This window comes from Fulmarus glacialis, unplaced genomic scaffold (genome assembly GCF_000690835.1).
Source record: "Fulmarus glacialis isolate BGI_N327 unplaced genomic scaffold, ASM69083v1 scaffold34159, whole genome shotgun sequence".
NCBI lineage: Eukaryota > Metazoa > Chordata > Aves > Procellariiformes > Procellariidae > Fulmarus > Fulmarus glacialis.
In genome coordinates, this window is record NW_009235800.1 from 1 (window position 1) to 14523 (window position 14523).

Sequence of the window (14523 nt, forward strand, 5' to 3'; positions counted from 1 at the left end):
GGCCCGGCTGGCATCGGGAATAGGGTCGGTGGTGCCCCAGAGCCACGTGCGGTGCCCCCGCGTGCAGCCTCTGGAGCAGGGGTAGGGAGGGACCTGGTGTGGCATACGCTAAAATAAGTTACTGAGCAAAAATAAGTTGAGTAGTCATTTTACTGTTTGCAGTGTGCCCAGGGGTTTTAATATGCACTTACTCTGACACCCCTCCCTCTCCAGCTATGAAACGATTTGTAAGGTTGCCAAATACTCTTCACCTGTTCATTTTGACATCCTTTTTTTTTTTTTTCTTCCCTAAATTTTGGTTGCTGCACCTCTGTGTCTAGGCCAGAGCCAGCTGTGCCAAATGTTGATTTGGAGAACACTCAGGCAGCTGAGTTGTGAATACTTGAAAATTGGAACTAGAAACTGCTGACACACTGACTTGCTGAAATGGATTTTGTTCTTCATTTTATTCTTTCACTCCTCATCTGCAATGGTCTTATGACCACTCTTATTGTTTTGTTTCATTAACAAGTGGTGTCAGAAGTCTTGAGTCATACAAGGTCAGCTATAACACGTTGCTCTTGAGAAGGCTTCCTCTGCACGTTATTCTGAAATACTTAATTTTTAGTCCTTGACTCAGCTAAGAATCCCATTCTATCAGTTTTCTCTGGGATGAAAAAGTATTTATGGTTAATATTCTTAAGAGCATATTTGAAAGTTATAGTGGAAGTTGTGGTGGTTACAGATACTTGCGTGTAGTAAAATCCTTTTTGATCCCTCTCGGCAAACTCAGTTGTGGAATTTCTGTAAAGATTCCTACAAGGATTCTTGTGTTCCCGACTTGCACAGAACTTGAGCAGTTACATCTGCCAGACATCTGAGGCTCCAGGATGTGAGGATAACAATGATTTTTAGTATAGCAGTTAATTTCAACAACATCGGCAGCAACAAAAACATTCTTTTTCAAGCTGGAGTTCTGCCCGCTCTCGTTCTTGGGGGACTCCGTGGGCTGTCCTGACTTTGTGCCATCGTGGCTGCAGATGAAGCCTTAGGTGGGTCAGTTGTTGCGGGAGATGTAAGGCTTTCCCCCCTCGGGAAGGAGGATGGGTGAGTCAGAGGAGGAGCGAGGATAGCGTCTTCCTGGAGGAGCGGGTGCAGTAGGAGGGAGTCCCTCTCCTCGGTCCACAGCTGCAGTGTATTTGCTGAGCTGGGTACAGTATGCTCTTCCCGTCTCTCGGTTGGGGCTTCAGGGCTTCTCTTGGGGCATTGTAGCTGGGGTCCTCAAAAGCAATAGGTCTCTGGCCAGAGATTAAAAAAAAAGTTGAGGCAGATGAGGTGGTTCAGTCTGGACTGTCCTGGGCTTCCAGCTTCACTTGAATTGCACTCTCAGGATTCACTTCAGAACCGTAAGGCCTAGAAATGAGCTTGAGAAGCAAAAAGGAAAGCTGAGTGTACAGCATAATGTCAGGGTTTGATGAGTTGGAGCCCTCAGCAAGTGCTGTACTGCTTGGGTCTCAAGCTAGTACTGGGTCTCCCAGGGACTCTGAAATACTGCCGTTTCTTAGTGGGCTGGAGGCCAGTTGCCAGTGGTGGTGGAAGGGTGCTTGCAGGGATGCGTTTCTTCCCAGTTTTGTCACTTTTCCAAAGCTAAAGAGCACGTGTAGGGAGGGTTGCTATTTTGAGATGAAGTGAGGAGGTGCAACTTCCAACTGGACTTGCACATGTCCTTTTGGAAAACGGCTTTTTTTTTTTTTTTTTTCCGCTTTACTAGAGATGGCGTTTGGGAGGAGGGTGGGAAGGAGGGCTGCTGGTGTTGCAGGCCTGGGAGCTGATGGAGATGATAGGAGTTGGCCCTTGTTCACAATATGGATTCTGAACTTCAACAAATCTTGTAGCAAAGGCAGGGGATCCCTCTGTCTTGAAGCATCCTGGGAATTAATTTTTTTCCTGTGTGTGACCTGGAAATAGTAGCTGAGGAAATAGCTCTCCAGCTTGCCAGTGATCTTTAGTACAGTGCATTTTCCTTACATAGTATCTGTATATACTTTTGCTTTGTTTTGTTATCTATATATCACCCTGTTGTATGTGAGAATCAGTAGCTGCTGGCACTTTCTGCTTAACCCTTCTTGCCATGGCTTCCAGCAAATAAGCATGTGCTTTTCTATGTCAGAGACTAGACGTTTTCCTATTTTAAAATGTCTCCTTGAGGAAACTGGATATGTTTGGGGCTGATTACAGCTTTCTGCAATCAGAAGTTTAACATTCCACATTCTAATTCTTGCCTTTTGTTGTTTTTGGCTTTCTTCTAGGCTACGGAGAGCTAAATGGTAACGCAGGAGAAAGAGAAGTGTCATTAAAGGGCCTGTGCTCTGATGAAACTACCACTCCAGGATCCAGGGTACCCAATGGCAGCCAGCAGCTCGTAGACACTAACGTGACCCCAAAGCAGACTGTGAAGGCCAGTGCTTTGGGGAAAGCTGGAATCAAAACCAAGAACTTCATTCAGAAAAATAGCATGGACAAAAAGAATGAGAAGTCCTATGAAAATAAACTTAGAGAAAGCCAGTCCTCAGACAAGCCAGAGGGAGTGTCTATTCCAAACGGTGTGGTAACCAATAATTCTAGCTATATCACAAATGGCTATGTAGGCAAAGGGGCCGATAACGATGGTAGTGGCTCCGAGAGTGGATATACTACACCTAAAAAACGGAAAGGCAGGCGCAACAGTGCCAAGGGTTGTGAGAACTTGAATCTAGTACAGGACAAAATAATGCAACAGGAGGTCAGTGCACCAACCTTAAAACAGGAACTTGAGAGTTTCAAGCCTGATTATAGTGAACAAAAGGGGAACCGAATTGAAAATACTAAGCCTGTTTGGAAATACGAGGCTGGGGCTGGTGGAGCAGGTCGGGGAAAGCCTGGGCTTGGGGATGTACAGCGGAAAAACTCTGATGCCAAACCTGGGATTAGCAGCAAGAAGTTTGATGACCGGCCCAAAGGGAAGCATGCATCATCGGCTACATCTAAAGAGGACTCATGGACCTTATTTAAACCACCCCCAGTTTTTCCAGTGGACAATAGCAGTGCTAAAATTGTTCCCAAAATAAGTTATGCAAGTAAAGTTAAAGAAAACCTCAACAAAGCAGCTCAAACCCCATCCACGTCGTCTTCGTCATCTTCGTCATCTGCCGGGGAAACTCAGGCCCAAACATCAAGTCGACTGTCCCAAGTCCCCATGTCTGCTATGAAGTCTGTTACTTCTGCTAGCTTCTCGAATGGGCCAATTCTAGCAGGGACTGATGGAAGCGTGTATTCTCCAGGGACCCAGCCACTGCTCTCAACTGCTGCTAGTACTGTACCATCAACCTCCTCTGAGTCAGTACCCCAGGACATGAGTACAACTTCAACAGCTCTCGAACAAAAGAAATCTAGCCTTTTTATCTACCCTTCAAATATGCAAACTGTGCTTCTGGGTACAGCGCAAGTTGATTTCCCATCGCAGACGAATCAGCAGAACCTGGGAGATATCTTCCAGAATCAGTGGGGCTTGTCTTTCATAAATGAGCCCAGCGCTGGCCCTGAAACTGTTACGGGGAAATCTGCAGATAATCAGTTAATGGAAGTGACATTTCAAGGGGAATATCCTGCCACTTTGGTTTCACAGTGTGCTGAAATCATTCCCTCAGGAACTGAACAACCTGTGTTTCCTAAGGCTTATGAGCTGGATAAACGGACTAGCCCTCAAATTCTTAGTGCTATTCTTAAGCCTGGGACTGCTGTTGAGGGTGGTGTCTTAGCTTTGGAGTCGCATCACACAGGTGACCTACAAAAGGCAGACACCGGTAGCCAAGGTGCTTTAGTGTTTCTGTCAAAAGACTATGAAATAGAGAATCCTCTGGCCTCTCCTACGAACAATTTGCTAGCCTCCGCCAAAGAACAGAGGTACCAGAGAGGCCTAGAAAGGAAAGATAGCTGGGGTTCTTTTGACCTGAGGGCTGCTATTATATATCACACTAAAGGTAATGGCTTAACTTGCTGCCTAAGGGCATTCTCTTCTCTTTTTTATTTTATTTTTAAGTGCTATATTCTAACATGATCTATTCCTTTTAGCAATTCTGATTTGTTTTAAAAATGAGCTTTTTTGCTTGCATATCTCTAATGGCAATAACGGTTTGGGAAAGTTATTCAAACAGTTGTTTAATTAATGTTAAGAGGTATTTGTTTCCCTATTCCTATGGGCAAGTGTAAGTGATGTTGATAGGGATAATAGTTAGCTAGTGTGTTTTGCATTTTAATTCCTATGGAACGAGCAGGTCCTCCTAAGCGTCTCAGCATTGGAAGGAGTTAAAAATGTAGGTTCACCTGCTCTGTTCCAGCTTTACCAGGTGATATTCTGTCACTGAAAAGGCTTCATAGTACATGCTCACACCTCTGCCATCAAAGTGTTGCAGCTTCTCCCCTGGGCAGATCAGGCCATGAAATCATGGCTTTGAAGGAAGAAAAAGAAATATTCCTGCAGCTTTTCATGGTGTGACTATTTTTTTTAAGCCGACTCCACATACGCACTTTTCCCCTGCCCTTCTTGAGTATTATGGCAACGGCAAGACAAATCTTTGCTTATCAACTCTTCTGTAAGCTGCAGATTGAATTCTCTTGCCTTTGTAGGCCAAATCTTTCAGGTGATTTTATTGCTTTCATGGAGTCCTTTGTAGTCCAGCTCCTTTTTTTCCTGGTTTTTTTGAGACTGAAATGACTCAAACATGATATGGATGCTTTAAACTGGGAACGAAGAGAAGGAAGCCTGAGGGACGCCTTGCTTTCTGCTTTAGCCTCAGCCCCAGAAGCTCTGAGCTCTTGTGGCAGTTCTTGGCTTTTGGTCCTGGCTCAGTGTTAAGGGGAGCCTGGAAGCGTGTTCCCTTTTGGCACAATGTTACTTACGTACCCTTGACAAACACAGGGGCAGTCCCTTTTTTATTCGCCTCCCCCTTCCCTCTCCCTGCATCCCCCTACCTGAAGGGAAAAAGGTGATCATCCATTTTTTGTTTACTGTTCCACATACATACGTGGATAATGTCTTGCTCCTCTCTGCAGAGGGATTGGTATTTGGATGGTGTTGGCAAATTCGGTGTGTTTTGACCCACTGCAGAGTTCTTGAATTACCTGTTCACAAACTCTTTGTATAGCATACAGAAACTTAGATGCCTTCCTTTAGTAATAGTAATGCCAGTCATTTAAAAATAACAACTCCAAATATCTTTTCCAGGTCATCACACTCTCAATATGTTAACATTTTAAGCTCTAGTATTCTTGAGAACAGCGTTCATCAATTGATTTTATCTGGGTCTTCGTCCTCTACCCTCTGCTCAGTCTACTCCAGTTTAAAGCAAGCTTTCTGTTCTCATTTCTTATGTCTGCCTGCAGCCTAAATCCCAGTTTCTCATCAAAAAATGGGGGTACCAGAAAGTATAGCATGGTGTAGAAGGGAGGTCCTAGGCAATCCTTTTCTTAAGTTTCCAAATTTTCCCAACACTTAGGTTTGTCTTTTTGGTTTTGTCAGCCTGAACTTTCTTGTAGAAAAGGAGCTCTGTACAGCCGCAGCAAGACTCATCAGCTCTCCCTTTCTCTCGCTAGCTGTGTGAAAGACAGACCCCGGTAAAACAATAGTAACAACAGGAAAATAAAGAACACTCCCTTCCCATGTCCTCTTAAGGAGGTGTTAACTTCAAAGTCTGGGTGCTTAGTTCTTCTAAACACGGGAGTTAATTACATTCAATGGCAAGAATGGACACCTAAAGCACTCTTTAAAATACTGTTTTCTGCTCTTTCCTTGCCTCTGCATGTGAATGCTCTTGCTTTGAGCATCCAGAGCAAGCACTCTTGTGATGCCCTGGGGAAATGGGTTCCTGCCCCAACACTCCTCTGTGCCGATTTATTTTTAAAACTGTATTTGTGCCAACTTCGAGGTGTTACTTACGGGTGAAAGATGATGGATGTTTCTAATCAGTGTTGTCATTAATGCAGTGATAGGGGTGCTCCAAAGAGCTTGAGCTTGTCTTTCTCCTACTTAGCCTTCAGGTGCTATTGCTGGTTTACAAAGCAGGAGATCAATCTGGGTCTTCGTATGTCTTCTGTGATGGTGTTGGCTGTTGCATTTCTGTGTGTGTTCAGGTCCATTGGGGTGAGTTGGGTTAAAGGGTGTTGGGAGGAACGGCACTTTCCTCTGCCCCATGCAGGTGGAAAATGCTGTCTCCCCCCGTGATCCTGCAGCCAGAGCCCCGCGGGTGAGCTCCTGTGCCATGGCGTGCTGCAAAATGTCTAGAAAACGGAGCTGCCAGGGTGTGTTTGCAGGACAGCAGTGCAGTGGTTAATTCCCACACCATTCTCTTCGTTTATCTTGGGCTGTTTTCCTGAGGTCCTACTCCTGGCCAACCAGTTCCTTTGCAATAGGAAAGGAACGATTTCACTCGCTTATTTTTCACAAGCTGCCTTCCCCTCCTCCCCGCTTGGGAGAGTGTGTGGGTTTGCCTGGGCCAGCGTTAGGGTGTCCTGGGCAGCTGGGTCCTCAGATTGTTTGGTTTTGATTTCGAGAGGAGGGTGAACTTCTCCCTCTTCAGATTGATCTGTTTGCTATTGAGCAAAGTCTCGATAGTTTGATCTTCAAATCTGCCCTGCCTCTGGGGTTATGGACACAAAGAGAAACGATTGTGGGGCAAGGACAGGGGTGAGCATGGAGCACTGCTGGGGTCCCTACCCTGAGCTCCTCCATGTGCAGTAGTTCAGTGCAAGCTACCCGTGGTGCAAGGATGAAGCTCTGGGTGTTGCAGTGAGGAATGCACTCTAGCATGAGCGCTTGCAGTGCTTCGACCTGTCACAAGCTTGCACCCTTGTTTGCACTGTTTGTGTCTGTAGCTGCGATCAGGTTATGTGGCTCCTCATCTTGGACTGTAAATAGGCTGTGGGAAAGCCTCCAGCTTACTCAGTAGCTTTGTTCCAGTAAATCAGGCTTTCCTGTGCACGGTTTGCCTGGCGACTGCAAGGGGCATTACAGATTGTAATTGCTTCACAGCTTCCCTGGGAAAGGATGGATGGAGGAGGTAACGCACAGGGTGGGCTGGCTCTGGTACAGTAATCCTGCTTAAACTACCGCAGCACTGTGCGTGCTGGCAAGGCTGTGCTGGGGTGTAAGGCTGGGTGGCTGCAGAGCGGAGCGAGGTCCTGGTCGAGGAAGCTGTGCTCGTTTGCATGTGCCTAGATTGGTTTTTCTCCAGAAGTCAGGGCACGGGGAGCGGGCTGGCAAGGCTGATGACGCACCCTCCTGTTCTTCTCTTGGATGCTTTTCGTGCTGGTTTCCTCTGTGCCCCTGCTCTGCCTTGCTTTTTTTTTTTTTTAATTTTTGAAGGGCAGAAAGACTCCCTTGATCATGGGATCTACTTGACTGTAAAACATGATCATTCAACGTGGCTGCCTTCACGTGCCGCTTGGTGTTTGTGGCGGTGTCTTGAAACACTCGCGGGTGACATACCTGATTTAACAAGGTAGATCTGATTTAGTTGAGCACTGCTGGGCCTACTGTTTGTGTGGTTGGAGATGGGACGGTAGCTTAGTGTGGGAGACTGGAAGGACCAGGAAGGAGTGATGCTCTTGCTTAGGGACATTGTCTCTATCCAGGTTAGAACTGAACCTCTACCTCAGTGTGGCATTACCTGAATCCTCACCTTTTTGAGGTAAAACTGGTCCTCGCAGATTTTTTTGGTCCTTCAGAAGAGGAGGCTGGGTGTAGCTCAGCTTTACTTCTATTGAAATCAGTATCTTCTTACTGCTTTAATCCTCCTTTTAAAGACAGCTGGACAAAACGTTTCATATCAGAATAATTGTCAATGCTTTGCAGAATTGCATTGTGTTTGGGTAGTCGCAGTCTTCCAGGCCAGGCTGTCTGACACTAACACTGGGCTCTATATGGCAAGCTTTGTGGTGGGAAGCTCAGTAGTTTGCTTGTCCTTAGCTAAAAAGCAAATAATTGAGGTCTCCAGTTCAGCCGCACAGTGACAAAGACCACATAGGTGAAGGAGAGGAAACTGCAGTGTTTCCCTCTTCTGTCTTGCCCCTAAGTTTCTGCCTGTGCCACTGCTTTGTTCCTTCTCGGTGTCTCGGTTGCGCCAGCAACTCTGCTCGCGTGAAGCAGCAGAAGAGCAGCCTGGAAAATAGAGCAAGGCAGCGTGGGCCAGCCAGGAGTGGCATTCGCCGGAATGGTGAACTGGGTCAGAAGAAATAGCAGAGCTGTGAATTCAGCAATTTTCATCCTTTACATCAGGAGAGGAAAAAAAAAAAGCCTTGGTGGGAAGGGGTTAGATCTCAGTCTGTTGCTTATGGTCTTGTGGGGCAAAAGCTGATTTAATTCTCCTTCAAGTCTCTGCTTTTTCCAGTTGTCAGGATGAGTACAGTGTATGCGGTACAGCGATGAGTCTCCACAGCATTGAATTTTTAGTCTTTGCTTTGTTTCCGGGGCAATCCCCTAACTTAATCGTTGTGTCCTGCAGACAGAAACAGAAAAATCAGACGAGGATGGTCCCTCTGTTTTGTTTTTTTTTTTTTTAGTGCTTCATTTTAGGGGCAGTTGTCACTTTATATGTTAGATTTATAAGAACAAAGAACTAGTACCGTGGCATTGTGCAGACACTTCTGTTTGCAGGGGCAGCCTCTCTAGCAAGGAAAATGTGTGTAAAAGTGCCTGTCTTAACAAGTTATCACAGAAAGACTTCTTTTCTCTCCAAGGTTATGTACCAGTCCTGCTATAAAGTTTATAGACCTATGAGGAATCTCACTGCAATTCACCAGTGTGTGCCTTAGTCTGTTCCTGACATCAAAGCCTTCTTCCACTGAACCTTTGTTTCAGTGATAGTTCCCAGAAAAAATGGTTCCTCTCCCTGGAGCTCGTTAGGTGGATGTGGCTGGGGCTGTCGGCAATTCCTCAGCAAACCGCGAGCCGGAGGGCTGTGGAGAGGCTGGCTAATTGTAAAAAATCCTGGAAAACGTGGGGTTGGAAGGGGCACAGGAGGTGACCTAGTTCTGCCCCTGGCTCAGAGCAGGGCTGGCTTGGACGCCAGGTTGTGCAAGGGTTTGTTGATGGCATTTTTTCCAGCTGGGTTGGAGTCTGCCGAGAAGGAAGCATGCCATTTCCCCGGTCACGTGTCCTTTTCTGGGAATGGTGGCCCCTGTCTGTTGGTCAGGTCTTGACCACATTCCACTTTGGAAAGCGGCAGTATTAGGTTTTGGGTCAGTATCTGAGAGAGGTGGACTCAGACTCATGGTGAAGATACCACTTTCCCATGCAGGGATGAGTGATTGTAAGAGTCATTGCTTGAACTCGCCCTGGAGGTTTTATCCAGGGAAAGCAGGCTCAAGAAAAGAGCTTGAGCCCAAGGAAGGAGGGCTGAAAGCAGGTTTGGGGCCTTTTACATGACAAGCTCGTGAGGGCTGCCTTTTTTTCCACCCTGTATCCTTGTGCTTACTGCTCTGCTTAGCTGGAGCCAGAGGTTGTGCCGCGGTGGCTCTGCTGAGCTGCCTGTCCACCAAGTCTGTCCAATCACCGGGAGGAAAACTCACTCTAATGTATTACCAGGTAAAGTAGAATAAATCGTAAAATTCCATCTTAAGATTGAAGGAAAACCTTTTTTTTTCCTAGTTTTGTGTTGCAGTTAGCCCAAGACTTCCCCCACACTCCCCCACCCCCCGTGAAGTTGTTTCAGTTGGTAAATGTGCTTGACCTGTGCTATCCTGTGTCCATGTGCTGCTGGCCAGGTAGAGGGTAGGACCTTGCTCTTGGTCTTCTCGTGGCAGACGATACTCAGTAACAGTTGATACCACATCCAGTTTGCCGATGGTCTTTGGTTTTGTAGCTTTGTCAGGCTGAGCATCTGCCAGCCAACGTGTCCAGGTGTTTGGGATTTACAGGACACTTTATACCACCCTCTCTCCTACCTCTCTTTCTGAAGAAGGAGAAGGAAGATTGCAGTCTGAAAAGGTTGGGGAGTTTGGGTGTTGGTTTGTTAGGGGTTTTTTTAAACAGAATTTTGACAACTTAAAAGGTTTTTGGTGTGTTTTTGATAGTATCCCACTGTCTATCTTATTGTCAGGCACATCTTAGTACAAGCAGTTCACATTCTTGTGGTGTCCAATGAAGTTGGGACCAAACAGAAGTGCAAAAGAAAGCATGATCTTTTGCATGGAGATACAGTAGCGGGCAGCGCTTCAGCCTCTGCCTTGTATTTGATGCTCAAACATTGCTATAATGTGGAGGAACCAACAACGTCAGAGTAGTTTTCTGTCCCCTGCCTTTGGGGAAAGCTGTGAAAATAGGTGATGTTCTTTAGCTGTTAGGAAATGATGCATCTAACTTCACTGAATGGAAAACTAGCTCTGCTGGAGATAATTTTAGTAGCTGGTTCATTTTACTTCTGGGGAATCTGCATTTGGCGGGTGAGGGAGGTAGTCCCTTGCTAGGTTGCTTATATTGCTGGGGGTGTTAGAGGCTGGTTACTATTCCCAAAGAGCTTAGGGTTCCCCCGATGAAGGTGCAAAGTATTGCTGTTATTGTCGTGACACAAAAATAACAGACCTTGTAAAATTTTGTCGGGGTCTTCCTTACAAAAGACTTAATTGTGCGGAGAGGCCTGGCAATATTTATTTGCATGCAATTTCCTGCCCCGGGGAGCTTGAGGTTGTAGTGGGCAAAGGACAGATGAAGGGTTGGAGAAGGGATGCGAACATACAAGCGATTGATCGAGGTGACACGTTGCACACATCGTGCTGAGGCCATGAGTTTTGTAGGTTTTTCTTCTTCCTTCCCCATGCTGGTTAGTTTACTTATTGCCTTGTTTTGTGCTTTACTGCACATACCGTGTAGCTTAATAATCCACTGCCATTCTCCGTTCCTAGCCCCTACCAAGGTCCTGTCACCCTCCTTTCTGGCAGAAAGGAGACTTGAAAGATTGTTCTTGCAGGTTGTGTTCCTACTAAAAGCTCCTTTTCCATAATTTTGTCTCTTAAACTTGGGCGCAGGGTACAGTTACTGTCTTTATAAATATTCTAGCTCACAAAATTCTGACTTTATAGTGGCTAAATGTAGTTATGTTGAATAGGTCTCTAAAGATGTGACTTAATTTTGGGGATATTTTAAAGGGAAGAGCCTTCTGTTTCTTAATGTGAATGAAAAGAGCATTTAACTTTGCTGTTATTTCTTAGGTAAACAAAAGCATGTGCTCTTCCAGTGAGAATTGGGGAGGGTTTGTTCGTCTTTAGCCTACAAGTGCATTGTAGAGGTAAATTGGGGAAAGAGCTGCAAGCCAAGCAGGCAGCTGAGTGTCTGGAGCATCACACCTTGTTCTCGGATGATACGTTGGCAGCAGTTTTGCAGTGATGTTAGCAGAGTAATCTTTGCATGGTGTGCTTCAGCAGGTGCATGCTGGGGACCATGAGAAACTCGCTTTGTCCAGCAGTTCTGATTTCACACACGCTAAGCGTCAACTGGTAAAAATCATCTCTGCAGGCTACTTGTTAAGGCTGTAATGTGTGAAGCAGCATTGGAGTCAAAGTAGTAAAGCCCGAAGTTACATTGTGATTTGTAGGAATGGAAAATGGCGATGATATTTCCAATGCTCAGTTTGGCCATCTGACCCTTAAGACCATGTTACAGCCATCTCTCTGCCTTTTATTGCTGGATCATTCACGTGAAATTTGTGCAATCCTGTGGGCTGGGTTGGGGCTGTGCTGCTGGGCTGGATGGGGTTGGCTTTGTGTGAAAGCCTCAGCACAACTGCAGCGGTGTCATGCCACGCTCGGAAAATTAAAGCATGTTTGGAGTTGTCTCTAATGGCAGCATAAATCTGCATAATAACAATGGTTTTCTCGTTTTGCCTCCACAGAAATGGAATCGGTTTGGAATTTGCAGAAGCAAGGTAAGGATATTGGAAGGAATTGCTCTGTCCTGCTCTGTCTGTTGGGACGGGTGTTGAGAGTGGGTTGTCTCTGTGTCCGGAGATGCCCAAGTTTGGTTCTTCAGCGCTTGCTGTTTGTAGTCTGAGTTTATCTGTGTTTTGGATTGCTAAAAGTCGGGACAGTAAGCTTTACCATAATGGTGGGGTGTTCACAGAGGAGCAGAGTCTCTAAAAGAGAAATAAAACCAGTGTCAAATTAGATTTAATGAGTCTTCCTTATGTGTGTGGAATAGTTGTTTTCTCTTTCTGGTGTTGGGTGTGACACCCAAGAATAAGTTTTAAATTTAAAGTGTATCCCCACACTTCACCTGTGAAGATGTTCTGTGTTAGCTTGTGGGAAGAGCAGTAAGTGGAGACTCGAGTGCTTCTTGCAGCGTGGCTGCCCAGAGGTGTAACGTGGGGAGCAGGCACTGCTCTGTTAGGGTCAGCCAGGGCTCCTGAGTGCGTTTGCAGGAGGTGGGTGTCACTGGGGGTCCTAAGGAAAAGTTTGTTAACGGCTGAGTACCTTGCAGATCTCTTGTGAATGTCTTAAGCCACAGACCCTGAAAGTCGCTTGTTGAAAACTTAGGACTTTTGCTTTCTTTCCAGATCCCAAAAGGATAATCACTTACGATGAAGCCATGGATCGCCCGGATCAATGAAGGTAGCAAGACGAGACTGCCTGTTATAACCTTTCTGCAGCATTTGTGCTGTTCATGGGGGACAAAAGGCTTTTATGCTCCTTCTAAATCTTCAGTGCAGCAGAGGAACCGTAACTAGAATCACAGGATAATATATACAAATATATATATAGTTATTTAAAAATGGCAACTGAAAGTAATTAGACTTCTTAAGGAATCTGAAAATTTATTTCAACGAGACTACACACGTGATTATTTAATCTCCGGTACTGAATAGATTTTTTTCGTTTTTTTTGTTTTTGTTTAAAGAGTGAATGCAAGTGATAAACGAATACAGACTCAATTTACAAGCCCGGTTCTAAAGTTTCTGCTGTCGTCTACATGGGCAACAGCAACCCACTGGAGAGGCATTTCCACTTGACAAGGTTTCTGTTTCTTGTTCTGTGACTGTAGTGATACACTAATCACAGGGAAATCAGGATGATTCACCATCCTTCATCTCCCCTTTCCCTTCCACCTCCCCTATTTGGTTGGGGTTTTTTTTCTGTTTTGTTTTCCATTGAATGCTGGAGAAACGCCTTGAAGTTTGCAGAGTTTCTTTTTTTTTTTCCAGAGAATTATAATCCGCATGTTTTGCCAGGAGTAAAGCAGCCAATCCTATGCTGGGGATATTGTCTTAAAGCATCATTCTTCTGGGGGAAAGATGGTAATACTGCAGTTCTAGGATGCATGGTGAAGTCACACAGTTGACCTGGCTCCGGTTACACGTTGGACTATTGCAACTGAAGAGTTCTTTCATTTTAAAAGACAACATGCAAAAATAAGCAATCTGTTTAGGCATTTAATATGGAAAAAAAACCAACAAAAAACCACTGTTCCCATAGTTTAATGCCATTGTATTGCTGGGAGCAAAAAAAAAAAAAAAAAGTATCTTCTGCTTTCAACTGTAGGTGCTTCATATTCGCTCTGTCTGTCTCCTAACACTAAATGTGCTGGATTTTTTTCCCATTTTTGTTGGAAAACTGAAGAGGAATTGAGTTCCGCTAACTTCCACCCTTCTTGAATTATTTTTTTCTCTTAAAAAAAACCAAAAAAATTCAAAAGAAAAAAAAAAAGAAAAAAAGGAGAAAAAGAAAAAAAAAAAGAAAAATGGGAATTTGAATCCTTTTCAATTTGTCCATAGAATGCCAATGGCTGGGCTTCCCGCACCTGCCCGTTGGAAATGCTCTTTTATATTTTAATGCAGTCTGTGTATTTCCGGGCTCTGCTTCTAATTATCTCTTAATAAAAATATATTTTATTACAAAAATGGAGGACTTAAGAATGAAAATAATAATTTAAAAATAGAAAAAAATAAATCCCAAGGAAAGGAAAGCTTCCTAGCAGTGGTAGAGAAGGCTGAGCAGACTGCAGGCTCCAGCTGTGTAACCCGCTCTGTCCCATTGCAGCTTGTGTAGCGCATCCAAATCATCTTGGGGTTGGGTAGTTTTTTCTAAAAGGTGGAAAGTTCACAGGGTCCAGTGTAAGAGCAAGCAGTGAATGAAGCAAAAATGGGTTTTCTGACCTGCCCAAGCTCTACACGTACCCAATGCTCATCATGGGTGTTTGTGGCTGAATACTGGCTAATATATGTCTGGGCATCAAGGTCAGCAGCAGTTAGTGTCTCCTAAAATTAGACTGGACCCTATGGGGCATTACAGGAAGCAGATAAGCCCAAAACTTTTGCCTACCCCTTGTGCTTAGATTTATCCACTTTTTTCTTTTTCTTTTCTTTTTTTTTGTGTTAACTAGGAGTATGTAGCATGCGGTTTTTTTAATTGTTTTTATTCTTTTAATAAGATTGTTCCTGAATGAGACGCTTAGGTTCATGGTGGGACAATGAAACTTAATTCTGTACCTTTTGTAAGATTGCTAGCTTTCTGCCACGCTTA

At 44.9% G+C, this 14523-nt stretch overlaps 1 protein-coding gene across 1 annotated transcript; it reads left to right on the plus strand.

The window, feature by feature from the left end:
* Positions 1–2217: 2217 nt before the first annotated feature.
* Positions 2218–13450, plus strand: NUFIP2 (nuclear fragile X mental retardation protein interacting protein 2; the record flags this gene model as incomplete). The annotated part of the gene is given in 5 exon segments (XM_009586158.1): positions 2218–2259; positions 2262–3998; positions 11901–11933; positions 12561–12615; positions 12902–13450. Coding segments are annotated over 4 exon segments (1865 nt in total), but the record flags the coding sequence as incomplete, so codon positions are not given.
* Positions 13451–14523: the final 1073 nt, after the last annotated feature.